The 19,178-nt window shown below is 31.7% G+C and overlaps 1 protein-coding gene across 8 annotated transcripts in view; it reads left to right on the top strand.

Annotated features, from left to right (window-relative positions):
* The window catches only part of FER (FER tyrosine kinase), a 441,496-nt gene that overhangs the window by 225,203 nt on the left and 197,115 nt on the right, over window positions 1-19,178 (top strand). For all 8 annotated transcript variants that reach the window (XR_014261909.1, XM_082455757.1, XM_082455759.1 and 5 more), the window contains one exon: window positions 9,228-9,350. Coding sequence is in view for 7 of the 8 variants with exons in the window: in XM_082455757.1 (XP_082311883.1) it covers window positions 9,228-9,350 (123 nt within the window). In the remaining variant the exon portion in view is untranslated. The remainder of the gene's footprint in view (window positions 1-9,227; window positions 9,351-19,178) is intronic.

The raw sequence follows: 19,178 nt of genomic DNA, 5'->3' as shown, positions 1-19,178 counted from the left end.
CGTTTCCAATTTAGTTTATATGTATATTTTGATATAGTTAATTGAGGTATAATTGTAATAAATGATGAATAATTTGTGATAAATGCCTGTAACACTAACTTTAGCACTTAATTTTTCTTTTTTCTGAATTCCGTAAGTAGAGTGCTCTAAAATTCACTAAAATGTTAACATTTTTAAGGAAATACATATTTTAAAATACAAAGTTAAGAATAGTTGTTACAATTTACATTAAATTTAAATGCATAAATATTTAATGTTTTAAGTTAACTTTGAACATTAAAGATCCTTTGTATTAAAAATAAAAAGAAATAATGTGATTATCATAATTTTTTTTTAGAGAAACTTAATTATGAATTTTATGCTCTTGAAACCAGCCCTTGAAATTGCTCAAAAATGTTACCATGAGAGATTTTTAAGAAATATTTTATTAAATAGTAATAATGAAATACCTTAATGAATGGGACAGTGATAGTTGAATTGTTTTTATGATTCTTTGAGGATTAAGGGTTTTTTTCCACTTATGTATAAGCTATTATTTGTTGGCATTAATGAACAATAAATAGAAATCGAAGAAAAATTTTTAAAATGATCTGGGCATATTGCTTGTTCTAATACTGATTTATTTATTGAAGTTTAAGTATTGTAAACTTATTTGTTACATTCTTTTTTAAGCACTCAACAGATGAAGAGTGATCTCAAAATTTTGTTTAACTTTACCCACTGAGGAATTTTTAATATTTTTGGCATAGGAAGGAATTGATGCCTGTATTTGTCATTTTTTACCCCATCATATCAAATGGCATGCATTTTCAAGCTGGCTGTCTGTAGGATTTCAGTTTATGTCCAGGCACTAGAGTGATGCTAAGTACCGTACAAGAAGATTGGACCATTATCATTAGATGAACTTCAGAGGGTTTTAGGAACAAATATGTTCAAGTTCATATATAGTTCACATATATATAAGTTCATCTAGTGATAATATATATTGCATATTATATTATCTGTATACTATACAGATATAATTCTGAGGTGAAATTCACATACTATAAAAGTAACCATTTAAAAGTTGCATTTAGTATAATCACATCTAGGGATTATATTTAAATGAAAATAAATGCTGTTCAGATGGGTTAAAATAAGTATATTAAAGTATATATTATAATTTTCATACTACTTGTTAATTTTGCATAGTATTCAGGCCTCAACTTGATAATTATATTTGCCTACTCTTATACATCCAACCTACTGTTTCTAATAATATGTCATCCCTTACTTTCTTTAAATTTGTATGTGCCTTTAAATTATGGATGTAGATAACCTTCCTTATTACACCCAGTGACCATGTTGGCAATATTTATAAAATTGTATGAGAATTGTAGAAGGAAAGATGGTAGACAAACTATAAACTACAACTTATATGAATGTTTCCTTCTATTTTCTAAGCTCTAAAAGTTACTCTTTGAAATATGTCATACATTAAATAAGACTGAAATATTTCCCTTATTACCTCTTGTAGTTTAAAATGTAACTGTAGGAATTTAACTTAGTATTTTTAGAAACAAAATGGAAAGGGTCCACTTGCAAATTATCACTTGTCTTTAATATTGCCATTTTGTTTTAAGTAACTAAAGTGAACAGCATAATATATTCTAAAAATAAGATATTGTTACAAGTTCACATTTAAAGATTTTATTCAGCTTCCTCTGTCATTGAAATTTTGCAAAGATCTCTCTTAAAGAAGAGAGTACTTGTATTTCTGTAAATGCCTCAGGTTTTCCACTGCCTAATTTTATTTAATTTGCCCTCATTGTATAATGTTGAGTTCTTCAATCAGTTAAAAAATAAGAGTTTTAAGGTGAAATCGACTGTTTGGGGAAATTTTAATTCTTTTTCTTCTTGTGCAGGTGAATCTTGCTTGATCTAAAATTATCCCATTTCCTTCCTCATACACCTGTTGTCTGGAAGGGGTTTATAAATGGGGGAAGTCATTACCAGATATTTAATGATTGCCTATTATATTCCAATCAATGAATTTATAATCCATTAGTAGATTATAAAAGCTGTACATAAATGTGGGGTCAGGTGTCCTAAGTGAGGAAGACATAAAGAAGTATAGGATTCTGTGGAAAAAAAGTCAAATAGTAATCAATGAAAACTTGAGTTTCAGGCCCAGATCTGTACTTTACAAGCTCTGGTTTGGGAAGTAATTGGGGGTAATAGCTGATATACTGATTGTGAGAGTCAAACAGTGAATATATTCTTTGTAATGTGTGAAGTGCTATGCAGATCATTAGGCATTTTTACCATTGTTTGAACACTTTATTTAGAAAAACATACAAATGTACTTTATACGAAATATAAGTGTAATTGGAAAAGTTAAAAATTTTCTTTTTGGTTCCTATTGAGATTTATTTGTGAAATTTAAATAGTAATGAAAATGTTGTTTTAGAATTTATATATTTAAGTTTGAGGTATTCATTGATCACAAATAACGTTATTTTTAGCAACATTATCTCTGTCAACTAGAGTCTAGTTTGGCAGTTATTTTGAAGCTTTATTTTTGTATGCATATCACAGTTATTTTTTTAACATGGTGTGAAACTCTGCATGCTGTGAACATTATGACTGATCAAGATGGATGCAGATACTTTAGATTTTTACATTTTTTACTACTCTAGCAGAGAATATCTGTTGTTTTAGCTAGTTCAAGCAAGGAAAACTGTACTTTTTATTGGACACTAATTACATTAATTTCATAAAGCCAGATATATTAAGCATAGCTAAGTATCTGAATCTCAGTGTAATTCTAGTGTTATTTACTGACTTATTCCATAGTTACTAACCTGTTTATGGTGCTTGATGTAAAGCCACAGTTAGAGTTTGTACCTAAAACGGTTTATCTTTTGTCATAAATATTGACAGATTTTCATAGAGATTCAAATAGCATTGTTTCATTTGATAGGTTAGTATATAATCAAATCCTTGCTTTTGTATAAGATAAACAAAAAGAAGTGATGAAACAAAGTACTTCAGAAAAAAACTTTTTGTGCTATTATTAATAGGAAAATACCAATTCATATTTCTCTAATTTTATTTATCTGACACATATTTGCTAAAAACACATTTTGGCAGAGTATCATGTTATGCAGTGTAGGGAGGTGAAACTGAAAATGTATGGCCTACTGCTCGGTGAGCTTAAGACCTGGTAGGTGAGACATTAGTAGAATTCATGAACAGAGAAACATTAAAGATGCAGATTTAAGGATAATTGAGCCAAACATTTGAATTAACATCTGGTGATGAATTGAAAAATCACAACATAGTAAATATTTTAAAATAAAACCTGGGGGAACATCCTCTACCTAATGGCATATCATCCTTTTTTATTTCTTCATTCATTTCAATCAAAAAATACTAATTGAGCAAGTATTCTATAGAGTCCAGGGATACGGGCCAATAAAACAAAAATAGCACAGAAGTGGAGGCTGTGAGTAGCTACTATGTGAAATTGGGTAGCTCAGTGTATTGTATCATCAGTTCATTCAACAGATATCTATTGGATGTCTATCATGTGCTGAGTTTCACTTTAAAGTGATGGATGTAGTCTCTGAATGTACCAGACAGGTTTACTTTGTGTTTTTTGCCACAATCTCTAGGCTCTTTGAACTACCTTTTAAATTCATACTGTGGATCTTAAGAAAGACTAAGTGAAAGTATATACAGACCCAAAACTTGTTTGTATGACAATTCCAAGTTTGTGTTCTTATCCTTGTACACTTAAGATTATTTTAACTGTTTTACTCCAGCCATTCAAAGATTCAAGAGAAGGCAATACGTTCCTTGAAGTTAAAATGAATCACCATAAGATATCATTTTCTGTGCCCCAGACACACAATCAGGGACTTAGGAGACTTCCTTCTTAACAATAAAGCAAAGCCATTCCAAAACCTTATTAATTAGTTTCCAGGAAATACTAATTGAGTGAGTACTTTTAAGACCCAGAGATATAATGGTGGATCTTACAGTCTAGTGGGGAGGCTCATGGTCATTTGTAAATCACACACAATATATGTAATTATAAACTCTATTAAGTGCTGTAAAGATACACAGTGCTATGAACACTTTTAACTGGAAAACTTAAGGAAGTTACATTTGAGACAACCATCTGAAGAATGAATAAAAGTTAACTAGGAGAAGCCTTACCAAAATCTTATTAATTTTATTCCTCAGATTCCCCAACAATCCTTCCTGTTTACTGGTTTAAATAGTAATATAACTAGTCAATGTGCTTTTTTTATTTGAGAAAGCTAAAATTTATGTTTTACATTTTTATTGTTGGGTACTACCCAAAAAAGGAGTGTTCTAGCCTTTTGTTTTTATTCAGCTTATTCATCTTGGCCTCTTTCAGAAATGATTTTCCCTCTTTCCTTTTTGTTTTTTTCTTATGCATGCTTATCCTTGATGGTTTTTCAGGAGATCTACTCAGGCATAATATTTCAAATTACACATTCATTGAATACCCTTCTCATTTTTGTGTGCTTATTGTGTTCTGTCTGACTTCCTTGCATAATAATAGTCCTCTGGAAATATGTGTAGCAACAAAATCTGATTCTACTTTTTATCGTTTTTCATCTATATGCATGATTGATTCTTAAGTAGCACAGTGATAAATCAGGAATGAATTCTAGATATAGTGAATGTTTTAAAAACAAAAATAATGCATACTCTTAGTAAAAATTCAGAAATATGTATCACGGAACATGTGCTTCACAGTTAATACCCCCTTACAGGCTCACTGTATATTCTTTGAGATCTTAAAAATATATTTTAATTATGTGCAACTATGTAATTCTTATTTTACAAAGATTGATTCATAGCATATTTTTAATTTATACTTCTTATTTTTTAATGATATATTACCTGGTTTTTAAAAATGTAATACAAATGACTATCAACAAAATGATCTTTGTAGGAATTTGTAGAAATTTATTTTTTACTACTATTTTTTATTGCTTCTTTTGGAATTCACAGAAGAGATCATTAGTAGCTCCAAAGAGAAATCTCTTATTTGAAAGTTAATATGGATTCTCTCTGTCACATTATTAGTAAAGCCATATAGAAAAACTTTAAAAAGAATTCTCTGTATGTGAACCCAACCTCAGGTCATCTGAGCTATAAGAAATTTACACAAATTTGTACAAAGTCAAATGTAATATTCAGAATTTTGAATGTATCAAGAAACAAGTCCTCAACATTTTTGGTGAATGTATTCTTTTCTTTTTAATTGTAGTACAGTTGACTTCTAATATTACATTTGTTCCAGGTGTACATCATAGTAATTTGATACTTATGTACACTACAAAATGATCACCATGATAAGTCGTTACCATCTGTCACTATACAAAGTTATTACAATATTATTGACTATATTCCCTATCCTGTACAATACATCCTCATGACTTATTTGTTGTATAGCTAGAAATATGTACCTCTTAATCTCCCTTACCTATTTCTTTCATCTCTCTACCGTCTTCCCCTCTGGCAACCACCAATTTCTTCTCTGTATCTATGAGTCTGTTTCTATTTTGTTATGTTTGTTTGTTTTGTTTTTTAGATTCCACATATAATATTTGTCTTTCTCTGACTTATTTCACTTAGCATGATACCCTCTAAGTCCATCCATGTTGTCGCAAATGGCAAGGTTTCATTCTTTTTTATGGCTGAGTAATATTGTATTGTGTGTGTATCTTGTTTTTTATCTATTCTTCTTTACCCTTTCATCTATTGATGGACACTTAGGTCTCTTCCATATCTTGGTTATTGTAAATAATGCTGTAATAAACATAGGGGTGCATGTATCTTTTCTAATTAGTGTTTTTATTTTCTTCAGAAAAATACCAAGAAGTTGAATTGCTGGATCATATGGTAGTTCTCTTTTTAGTTTTTTGAGGAAACTCCAAACTTTTTTCCATACTGGCTGCACCAATTTACATTCCCACCAACAGTGCATGAGGGTTCCGTGAATGTATTATTCTTGACCTTAGTTGCTTAGGTGAACTTTATAAGCAAACAGCCATAGCATCATTTTTAGATTCATTACATTATCTTCATCTTTAAGGAAGTGAGTTAATTGGTTTTGCACTGTGTTAGGACTCAGAACTTCACTGATGTCAGAGGAATTGTTTTAAACAAATACTTGCTAGGAATCAGTTTCTCATTTTAGCCCTTGAAGGAAGTACTGCTGCTTGTATTACTGTATTAGTTCATCATGATTACTGTGTCAATGGCAGAAAACTACCTTTAGATTAAAAACTAGATATGTTCTTAAGAAAGGGAAACTGAAAATTCCTATTATTTTATTCTCTATTTCTCTAGTTATAAGGGGTATATTAGAAATTTATATAAGGCCTTATGACACTAGTGGCTGATTTAAAATTTTCATTCTATGTGAACTTCATCTCATTACTTACTTTTTATTAAACATTCTACAGGGCATCTTGAGTTTGTGTGGGTGTGTGAACTTTCCAGTATTCATTTCTATGTTAAGTTGTCTTACTTTAACTTTATAGTCATTTTAGATGCATTGCATTTCATTTATTTCACACACGTTTATTTATCCAGGCAATATATGCCAAGCACTGTTCTTGACCAGAGGGATACTCTGATGAACAAAACAAAGATAAAAATTTATCATCTCAGGAGCTTATATTCTAGAGGAGGAGATAGGCAATAAACAAGATACATAAGTAAAATATATGTGATGTTAGATAGTGATAAATTCTAAGGAGAAAAATTTAGTAAGGAAAAGGAGGTAAGAAATTTAGTTGGGGTGAGAAATGGATATTGGATGGCCTGAGTAGACCTCACTGAAAAGGTGACATTTGTTGAAAGACTGGAAGGAAGTAAGGGAGCCATTACCCAAACGGCCATCTAAGGAACTATTTCAAGCAGCAAGTGTAAACTCCCTGAGGAGGGAATGTGTGTAGTGTGTTTATAAAACAAGAAGGAAATGAGTGTGGCTGGAGGGGAGTGAGGCGGGATGGGGGATTTGGTAAGAGATGAGGTGAGAGAGATGATAGAGGACAGATTAGAGAGCCCTAAAGACCATGGTAAAGACTTAGGCTTTTATTCTGAGGGAGGTAAAAATTTTGTGCAAAATAATGGAATGGTCTGTTATAACAGGATTTCCTGGCTCTTTATTAAGAGACTGAAGAAAGACAAAGGGAGAAACAGTGTGTGTGTGTGTGTGTGTGTGTGTGTGTATATATACACACACACACACTTCACTGAGGAATACTAAGCAAATATAATTGTATATATTTAAAGTGTACAGCATGATGATTTGGTACACATTGTAGAATGATTGCCAAGATCAAGGGAATTTACACATCCATCATCCCATGTAATTAACTCTTTTTTTTTTTTTGTGGGAATGCTTAATATCTACTCTCAGGAACTTTCAAGTATACAAGACCATATATTTGGTTCAGATATTACTGTTATTACTACATGTTACACATCTATAACATTTTACCTTTCTTCATGTCTTATTTTCATATAAGAATGCCTTCTAGGATATTTGGTTATTTACAGATAATCATTATTCCTTGAGAACATGTAATTTACACTTTTAAGTGTCCTTTGAAAATGTTTCTTATCATATATCCAGATTTGGAATTATTTTTGTAATCCAAGGTTTATTATTGGTATGATGACTTAATAATTGAGTGTGTACCATGTACTGTATACTAAGCAGTGGTTTGCATGTTAATACTTGTTCAGGCCTCACACTTTTTCTGTGAGGACGTCCAAATATTATTTCTGTTTTGAAATAAACTGAGGCATTGAGAGAACTTGCTCAGTGCATTGCACATCTAGCAATAGACTACTGTCCTTAGTGTGAGATATTCTTAAGTATCTTTACTAATATATCATAGCAGGTCTGGCTGTTGTATGCAACAATTTTTTAGTCAGTTTATTAACAACTGCCTTGAATTGACCCTAACACAAACTGCCTTGAGTTGAACTATATAGTTAAGTGTTAAAGTAAGCTAATGCATGTTTGTTCCTCACTTGACGAAATGGAAATATTCATTTAAAAAGTTGTATATAAATTAGATTCTGGGAAATTGAATCTAATTTTATATTATGGAAAAGGAACTTTGCGTTTTTTATCCTTTAACTGGGAAAATAATCTTCCAGTAATGTAAATAGTATCCAAATTTAGAGAGTTTTGAAATTTCTTATTTCTTAGCATAGCATTTTCTTAAAATGGAGCACGTTTGTATCTGTATTTGTACACATCACCCGTATATGTACAGGTGAATTCTTTGTGAACAATCAAATGGAAGCCTTTATTACATCACACTGTATCGTAACGCTTTTTGCGATGAAAAATAGGCCCAATAAGATATTTTTTCTTTGCTAAATTTATTGCCATCAATTCATCCCTATGATTACTGACCTACATGCCTGTTTGAAATATGAAGACAGAGAAAAGGGGTCTTGACAGAGTTTGGGAAAATGTTACTAACTTGATGTTTTGAAATCAAAAAGTGCTACGATTTGACTATGCTGATATATGCAGTTTTGTGTCTGCTGCATTTTATTTCTTTATCAAATGTAAGTGAATGTGAATGTCTGTGTGGTTTTGGTAAAAGAATAATACATGAATAACCCCAGTGTAGAAAAACCAATCAATACTGTATTGATAAAAGGGAAATAAATGATCATCAGAGGTATTCTTAAAATACTTATTATTATGTTGGATATACTTCCTCAACCTTTTGACACTATTTTTGATCTTGAAAATTTTATCAAATGGAACATATAAGCAAACATATATACACATATTTCTTGTTCCTTAACTTAAATATATCCTGTGCTTTATTTCCTTTGGTTATTATTTTAGCAAAATGCATTCCAGGTCTGTAAGTTTTTCTTTTTATTTTTTTCTTCTTTTTTATTTTTTAACAATCTGAATTATATTTAGTCATTATGCAAATTAATTTCTTGATGCAAAGGTAAATTTTTTTAGCATGTTGGAATTTTATTTATTTTTATTTTTACCATCATAACCATTTTTAAGTGTATAATAGTTCAGTAGTGTTAAGTATTTTCACATTGTTGTGTGATAATAGTTTTTCTTAAGTGGAACTTTGTTGATGAATGTAATGTTGCTAAAGCAATGTCTTCATATTTATTCTACTTTATTGTCCTTTCTCCAGAACATGTATCGTTTTGAAGGCACGGGGTTTTCAAATATCCCTCAACTTATAGACCATCACTATACAACAAAACAGGTCATCACTAAGAAATCAGGTGTAGTTCTGCTGAATCCTATTCCTAAGGTAGGTGCATATATTCACATTTTTTTTTGAGACTGCTTCGTGAGTTATTTCCCACAGTAAATAAAGTTCTTAGATTATTTATAGAAGTTTGGAAACAAATATAGTCGAAACATGGAACTTCCTTGGTTTTATTAAGATGGGAGATGGGTTACCTTTTTATTCAGTATTTGCAAATGGCCTGTTTTTCTTTTTCCTTCCCAGTTTTTCTTGAAAGACTTGAGGCCTTCCTCCACACTATAAGGTTCAGACTTTAAAGGCTCAGTTTATAAAAGATTCTGAGATGTAGAAGTCAAAGAAAATGTCCAGCAATCAAGAGTAAATTAGAATTTTAATTTTGGGTGTTAAGGTTACAATATATTATAAGACACTGGAATTTTTTAAAACTACACTACTCTTCACAAAGGCAGTAAATCATAACTTCACTATGTACAACCAGGTAGCTGGGCAAGAGATTGTTCTAGGTCATTTTTACCTCTAAGATATACCACAGAACAGATTGCTTTTCATGAGCTTTAAGAGATTTGCGAGGTAGGGAATGGGTATGAGGCAGGTTTGTGTTTTTAAGGTAAAACCTGTGGGGCCTGACCTGGGAGGAACAATGGAGCTGGCGTAACTTCTGAGCACTTTTAATGTTCCAGGAATTGGGTTGGGGTCAACAAAAGTCCCTTTCCTTTGGGGCCCGTCTCATATGAAGAACAGTGTAGAAATGGGAAAGTCATAAAACCTGGTAGGTTAATATTTGCTGATTTGAGGTTTACATATCTAGGGATGACTTTTAATGTGAAGCAAGTGTTATTCCCAAGAATGCTAGTATATAATCCAAATTCACCTAAAATTTAAAAAACTTTTAAAATTTAAAACTTAAAAAACAATGGTTATATTTCCCTTTGTTAGTCTGGAACATAGTGTCTGTGTTTGTACTTGTGTTATATTACTCAGTCTTTATTGAGGGGCTGAGTTTTAACATTCTGCTCACAGAAGATTTTAACAGTCAGTTGCTAAATATTAATTCTGTGGCTAAGGAATTGTCCTTCTTGCATAATTTTCTAGAATTATGAGATGGGCTCATTCTTTGTTCATATTTTTCTGGTCACTTTTTTTTACATTTAATTGCAAAGAAACCCTATAAAAATTCTCCTTTAGTCTGGAACAGGTTGTCATATTTTATCTCTAGTAAAAAAAAAAAAAACGGTCTATTAATGTTTTCTCTTTCATCAATGAATAACTGCTGTTGTTTTACAGAATTCTGAGTTCTTTTTTTTAGTTAAGGTCCTCTATTCTCATAGCTTCATTTACTATTAATACATCAGTGACTTGCAAATTTATATTTCCAGCTCAGATATATATCTTTCCCACATCTAAAAATTTTCTACTTTTCACCTAAAACTGAGTTTATCACTTTTAAGTACAAAATTTGTTCTTCCTTTTTTTTTTTTTTTTAAATTTATTTATTTTATTTATTTATTTTTGGCTGCATTGGGTCTGTGGTGCTGCTCACGGGCTTTCTCTAGTTGCAGCAAGCAGGGGCTCCTCTTCATTGCGGTGCGCAGGCTTCTCATTACGGTGGCTTCTCTTGTTGCGGAGCACGGGCTCTAGGCACGCAGGCTTCAGTAGTTGTGGCTCGCAGGCTCTAGAGAGCAGGCTCAGTAGTTGTGGCTCACGGGCTTAGTTGCTCTGCGGCATGTGGGATCTCCCCGGACCAGGGCTTGAACCTGTGTCCCCTGCATTGGAAGGCAGATTCTTAACCACTGTGCCACCAGGGAAGCCCTGTTCTTCCTTTTTAATAAGTGGTACCACAAAATACCCAGCTGCTCAAACCATAAATCTGGGGGTCCTTTGACATCTCTTCACCACTGCCCTTCCTCCAGCACTTTAAGTGACAGGAGTTTTGTATACTTAATTGTACATGTGAAAGTATGAACTCAATTCCAGTATATCCCAATATGAAGTAAAGTTCACTGCAGTGAAGATACTTTTTACCGTGTTAGGTTAATGAGATACACCCGAGTTTTCAGAGATAGTGATGTCTCATTTCACAAGCCAACCTAATATTTGCATTGTCTCCTTGCTTAGCCAGGTCTAAATTGAGAGATCAAAGCCATAAAAGAGGCACATAAAAATGCTCATCTGGGCTTGGGTAGGAACATATAATTGCAAATAAAGCTATATCCCTCATAATATAAAATTTTCCATGAAACGAGCCTAGATAAATGGAGTAGATTCTTTGGACTGTTACATAGCCAATTACTCTCTTTCTTCCAAACCTCCAGCACTGGCTGTGGAGCTGAATATCCCATCATTTTATAGCACTATCTATGAAAATAACTAAACTGAAAGCTATAGAAGATTAAGGGGCTACATATGATTGTTTTATGAGGTAGAAATTTGAAGTTAATCTAGCTGACTATTAACCTGATCTAAAGTACTGATATTTGAAATATTCAAGTAATTATCTCAGTGTGTGGTAAATATTGTTATGCATTTGATTTAAGGAATCATATCACTCTTTTAAAAGAAAATCACAAAGCAGAGGTTGTGAAAGTAGATAATTTTCAATTATGAGTGGAGAACAAATTGATATGGATTTTTTTATGGTGGTATTATCTGTTATTATCTTCCTTTGGGAAGTATTTGTACTCTTATAACTGGAATCTCTTTCTTGATTTAATTTGTGTAAGAAGTTAATGTCTTTGACCATATAATGTGCTGTAAAACATCTAATTTCTATCTTGCCAGACTTCATTTTTAGCCTACATAAAGAATGCTATTTTGGTCTCAATATAATTTCTGTTTATAGTAACTTACTTCTCTCTTTCCATTTATTTCTCTCTTACCCATGAGAATGTACGTACAACATCATATGCCTAACTAGAGGACACGGTAGCCAAGGTAGTCTCTTTCTTATCTCCAGAGGTAAAGGAAACTAGGCAATCTAAATCAGAGAAAGTATTTAACTTTCTCATGATAATAAAGCTAATGAGTGCCCTACCCACTCATGCCCACCCTCCACTGGCTGATTTCTCCTACACTATCTCCCGAAGCCTGTGTAAAGATATGGGAGTGAAGGTCATGTTGTACATGGGTTATTGATCACTCATAATCGTCATCTTTATAATTAGGTAACACTTTGGGATGCACAGGGCCTGTTCTTTATTTAGTTCAGTCTCTATTCAAATGTCATTTCATCAGAGAGGCCTTTTCTGACTACCATGTGTGAAATAACACCTTACCTCCTTATGTTCCCCTCTTCTTAATTTCTCTTTGTTATGGTTATGTTTACCTGACATTATATTGTATGATGTATTTTTAGTTGTCTGTCTCCCCCCAAGAGAAATGTAAGTTCCATAACGGCCAGAATTACATTTAATAATCAGTGCAACTATATCTCCAGTACCTGGAACAGTGCTAGCCCCTAGTAGGTGTTCAGTAAATACTTGTTGAAGAATTTAATTTACTGACCAATTCCTAGAAGCCAGGTACTTCCAAGCTTTTTATATGCATTAACTGTATATATTCCTATGAAGTAAGTATTGTTATTAACCCCATTCAATTATAAATCAGGAACTGAAGCTTAAATGGTAAATGATTTGCACAAGATAACACGACTCTTAAGAGGCAGAGCTGGGATTCGAGCCCGTGTTCTTAACCATTATCTATCTAGATTGTAGAGTCTAGATCTTAGAGACTTAAGAGAAAAAAATGTTTATTTTAAGGAACATGGATGCGGGTTTAAGGGAAAAGAAGAGTCTTTGATTCCATAAAATGTCAAATTGAATAAGTCTTTAACATAGCAATATAGGTCTCTGTAAAAGGTAAATTATTAAACAGTAATAGCAGGTGACAGAGCTGGGATTTTAGGTAAAATATAGGACTTTGTAAGATATAGGTAAGGAAGACATCTAGTTCAACTTTAACTATTTAAATGGTGCCTTGAAAGTTTGTCTTTGTTAAGTTTAATATTTCTTCAGATTTAGCTGTTTAAAATTTTTTTTTCTTTCTGAATGGAAGTTAAAGTTCATGATTAAATTCAGGCAAGTTAGGAGTGAGTTGCTAAGTTGAACCTTAGACAAATAACTTGCCTGCCAGCTTAAATCAAGTAATTGTGGCTTTTTGATCAGAATTTGGTATAGCATGCCAGAATATTAGAAACAGATTTTTGCAAGGAGAGTAAATCTTTCTGTGACTGAAACTAACTTGTCATAAGGTGACATGTTCTTGATAACAGCATTCTTGATCAAACACATGCAAACAAAGAACAGTTTATGAGAGGAGGGCTTGACTTTTGATTTAGGTACTCTATTCATTTTTTTAAAGTTTCAGATCACTTAAAGACTATTCATTTTACTTTATACTTGAGTAATATAGTTACTTCTTCCAATACTTACCAGATTACTGGTTTTTTATAAAAGGAGGTAACTCAGGAAAAGTCAAATTTTCTCTGTGGATTTTGGAAACTGTAAAATACCATATACTTTCCTGTTTAAAAACTTCTTTTACAGGACAAATATATCAGAACAGAAGGCAAATTTGGAAGTTTTTAAATTGTGAAGGAAGAAAAAAATACATTTATTGAGTGTATAGTCTGTTGATAACACTCCACTTCTATTATTTTAAAAATATTTTCAACAACTGTGAACTGAGTATTATTATTATCCCCATTATTAGGTGAGGAAACTCGGAGATTGTAATTAACCTAAACCACATTTCTCGTAAATTTCAGAGTCGTGACCTGAAAATGATTCTGTTCTGTTCATCATCTTTTTACTACAACCCCAGCTAGCATAAATTATAATCTATAGTCTTAGTAACGTCAGTAGTTCAAGAACAATTTTTTTCTGTATTTCGGTGTTCTAGCAGTACGTAACAGTGAACTTGACGGTTATGATCCCATCCCATATGAAACTTAGTCTAACAAGAACTATAATAGCATGTTGTGCTAAGGGAAATACAGAAAGTATTTGAATGTTTAGCCTTCATTTAACATGGTTTGGGAAGTCAAATTAAACTTGGATTTTAGGCTTGTTTCATTTAATAAAATAAAAGAACCTTGTTATAGAACATAAAACACATAGACTGTCTTTCAGTTTTTTATCTCAAAATTTACCAGCAGATATTGTGAGGAGGAGCAATGTTGGACTCAAAAAATTAATGGACCTTGGAGACCGCTAATGTTTCTTCTTATGTGATCTCTCAAAGGTATTTCATGCATAAGTCTTCCTCAGACTTTCTTAAATATCATAATATTTTTAGTCTGAGGAGCCAAGTTTTTTGGTAGATATGAATATTCTTCTTATCCATCCTATAAATAGATAAAGGATGACAGGAGTAGGCAGATGGCGCCCAAGTGGTTAAAAGAAAAGTCATTGGAATTTTTTTAATGCAGATTGAAAGATAGGATTTGGTATTTACAGCACAAACATTGCCTGATGTGTATCATATCATCATTTTAAAGTATTTACAAAATCTTCTATATATGTGTGGACCCTGGGAAATGTAGACATATACAAGAAAATGTATAAGAGGATCTCTGGTATGAACAGGGTTGCATAACTTAACATTTTTTCCTTGTTCCCTGTTGGAAACCATAGAACAATAACAAAAGAACAACAACAACAAAATACAAAATCTATAAACTGCATTTTTCATGAAACTAGGAGCTGTATATTATCCACAGGCTTAAAAGTACATGTTTAGGTAGCCAAAAGCACCTTAGATTGGGCAGAAGTTGTGTAGCACAAAGTTAAGAAAAGACGTGATCAAAGAACCAAGTTGGTGTAGATCTTACCAAGCTCCAGCAAAAATACCTGTTGAAAGGGAGGAATTTACCCTAAATTTCTATATTCCTTGCTTGCATCAATGAATGCAGGACATGTGTGGGGAAAATAAAGTTTTATATATAGCTTAAGTGATGCAGATGAAACTGCCCTTGGAGGTAAATTCAGAGCCTTAAAAACTTAACATCGACAAAACAAAAAGAATGAAATAAATGAGTTAAGCATCCAACTCAAAAAATTAGGAGAAAATCCACAGTTAAATAAAAGGAAAGCAGAAGAAAGAAATTAACAAAGGTAAAAGCATAAAAGAATGAATTAGAAAGAGGGAAAACAAAATATATATAATAACTGCTTTTTAAGAGATCAACAGAAAATTAAAATACTTGCTAATCTATTCAAGAAAACCCATACCACAGGGGGCTAATCTCTTTAATATACAAAGAACCTCTAGAAATTAATAAAGACAATCAAATAGCAAAATTGGCAATGGGCATGAGTGGATAGTTCAAAAAATAAAAATACAAATGGCTTTTAAAATATGACAGATGATTACATTACTCAGTAGAATAAAGGAAAATTAAAGCTATAATGAGATATTTTTTTACCTATCAGACTGGCATAAACTCACAGTTTAATAATTCACTTTCTTGGCAAAGATGTGCAGATAAAGACCCTTAGGTAATTTGGCAATGGGGGTATAAATTAGAAAAACCTCTGTAGAAGGCAATGTGGCAGAATCTATAAAAATTATAAAACATATATACCTTTGACTTAGCAATAACACTTCTACAATTTATCCTTTACTTATATTTGTGTATATATGAAATGATATCAGTACAAGGTTATTCACTGCAGCATTGTTTGTAATATCAGGAGAGTGGAAATAATTAAATGTTCATTAACAGGAGTCTAGTTACATCAATTATGGTACCTCATCCAATGGAATACCATGAATGAGAAAGCATCTATGTACTGGTTGGAGAGAGTTCCAAGATATAGTGCTAATAAAAGGAATTAAGCTAAAAAACAGAGTATATATTATGTTATCTTTTATATAAAACGTATGTGAGTATAAGATTATATGTCTGAATTTGCTTTTATATGATAAAGAAATTTTATATACTCAAACTAATAATGATGTTGATGTATAACAGGGGTTACATGTTTTAGGAGGAGGTTGAAATGGCAATAGAGGTGTTAAGGGAAACTTTTTAGAGTCTAAATTTGATGTTTTTCACTTTTAAAAAACACTGTGAGTGTATTACCCCTTCAAAAGTTAAATTTTAAAAAAGTATTTTTTTTTGGCTTAAGTGTAGTTTAAATTTTTTTTTCATTGAACATATTATTTTTGTAATGTTAAAAATTTTCTAAAACCATATTATATGATAATATTTAATAGAACACTATAAAGCAGTGTTTCCAAAACTTTTTTTTCCACAATGCATAGAAAGAAATTGCATTTTATATTGAGACCCAGGACACACAAAATTGGAAACGTTGGTATGTATGTGTGTTTATAACTGAGACAAATTTTACAAAACAACTTTTCATGTTTCTTAATGTGATGTACTCTATTATATTTCTTTAAAGTCTACATCCAAAGAGTTGATTTTATGAACCTCAGTTTGAAAAATACTTATATAAAGGATTTTTAAAGTAGTGATAAGTGAATTTAGAAAAACATATGGCCTAGGAATGATTCATAGAGAAAGATAGACTTGAAGTAGGTCTTGAGAATAGGCAGAAAGACTAGGGAAATTATTTGGAGTTATAGTAAGGAAGTAATCTAAAACTTGGGAAATTCTGAGACTTGTTTTAAGGAAGGCAAGATCAGTTGCCTTGACAGAAGCAGATGATTTAAAAGATGAGGAATCTGAAAAGTTTAGGTTAAAGCCAGATTTTTGAGAGCCTTGAATACCACGATTAGGATTTATCTATGGAAAATGCCATTTCATTGAAGGTTTACAAGCAAGGGTTGGATGTGAACTAAGCACATCTAAAGTGTAGTTGGTGATAGCTCATACCTCACTAAATTACTGAAGCCTATCCAGCCTTTTAATTGCTTGTAGAAGTTAAGGTATTTATCGGCACATTTAAAAAACAGAAAGAAATCAATTTTGATTTTACTGTGTTTCACAAAGAACTTGTGTAGCCATATCCAAATTATATTTCAGTGAATAATATTAAAATATAAATAGAAACAAATTATCAATACCATGGAAAAATAATTGATAGTGAAAATTTAACAACAGTAAATAAAATACAAAATGCAGTTTCCTAAAGACCTATAATAGTTTCCACGTTGAGCTTGAAATTTAGCTGTAAGCCATTGTAGGAAAAGTTAACTGATTAGAGAGGAGGAAGGTTATTAATTTGTTTAAAGTGAAGTTTTACTACCAATAACTTCTAAAGGAAATTTCTGTCTTGGGATTTTAGATATAACAGTGACCTTAACAACATTTCTGCAAAAGTTTAAGGACAGATTTCATAGGTTGTTGCTTTTAGTGTCCTTTAATAATAGCCAAGGGCATAATATTAAGTTGTATTTTATACAACTTAATGAAGAACATTCTCCATTGGAATTTTTTGTCTACTTTCAATTTTTGCTGAACAGAATAGTAAAATTCTAGGATCCAGATTTATGATCAAAATAGTAATAAAATTAACATTAAATACAGTAAAAACTTTAAACAAGAGATCAAAAGTTTAACCAAAAGATCACACCTATGACACTTACAAATCTCTTTCTTAATTATATACCTGAACAATTTAACATTTAGCTAAGTTTTTCACACAGAGTGAAAAAACCCTAACATGGAATGAGGTTTTGTTGAAGTGTTGTTTTCATTCATATTGCCCTTATAGGAAAAAAAAAAGTCCACAATATGTTGCCAATAATTGAGTTTTTTAAATTTTATAAATTACCTTTTCTGGATAATTTAATGGAGGTTTACCATCTCTTTTACTGTCTTACTTTCCAAATCTTGAACTTAGACATTGAGAACATATTTGATGTTCTAAAAACCCCAGAGTACAATGGATTTAAGTTAGTGAGATCTGGAAAACAACAAAGTCTCTACCAACTAAAAGACAAAGGCATTCCAACAGAGTGTTCTTAATGTTGGTTCTTCTATAATTCAAGCCAGGAGAGAAGTGGTCAGTAGAATAGGAGGGACACATGAGAGGTGGTAAGGGGTGAGTGAGGTGAGTTGATAAGAAGTTGAATATGGCAGAGAGAGAAGAGGGATCTGTTGCTTCCATGCTGGTTTAGTCTCATAAGTCACACAACCCCTTATCCTTATTACTACTCTCCTGTCTCTGCCTCTACAGCCTACAGCCCACAGAAACTTCTGAGGTAGAAAACCTCTGATGATGATGTGTAATTTCCATTTTATTATGGTCAACTTTATTTAATGTAGATGTTCATGGAGTAGTCCATAAAAAACATCCTCTTCCTCTGGGCTCACATCTAACTTTGCAGTAGTTAGGGTACTTACTTTATTGTCTGCTGTTATTGTTCATTTTGTAGTTTGACATCCCCATTCGATAAGCTCCTTGAGAGCAAGAAGGATAGTTTTACTCACTCTTTATGTATCTCACAGTGTATAATGCATAATTCACTAAATATTTGTCATTATTTTTGAGAAAATCTGGATATTTAATAAATGCTTGATATAATATTTGAAAAAGATTTATAACTTAAAGATCTTAATACTCTGTTTTTAGAATAATATTAAAATGTTAGCTTTTACTGTTTCCAAAGTGGAGCATGGTTTAGATTTATGAATGAGATCTCTTTGGAAATGACACACTCCATTTCAGTTCTTTTAGTATAATAGCTTTTTTGTCATATTTTCATTTCCTTCTTTTATTGCTTTATATTAGAAGTTACTTTTTCATGTAGTTATGTTGCTCTTGCAAACTTCATAAATACTTTTAAGTACAGATAGGAAATATTTCTGATGCTCTCTTATTCAGTTTATAAGTATTTTATACTACTATGAACTATGATTGGTTCCATAAAATTCATTTGACACCTTGTTGAGATTTCTCT

Source organism: Balaenoptera physalus (assembly GCF_965194825.1).
Source record: "Balaenoptera physalus genome assembly, chromosome: 3".
Classification (NCBI taxonomy): domain Eukaryota; kingdom Metazoa; phylum Chordata; class Mammalia; order Artiodactyla; family Balaenopteridae; genus Balaenoptera; species Balaenoptera physalus.
Note: the sequence above shows the minus strand (reverse complement) of the source record. Positions and strands in the feature narration are given on the sequence as shown.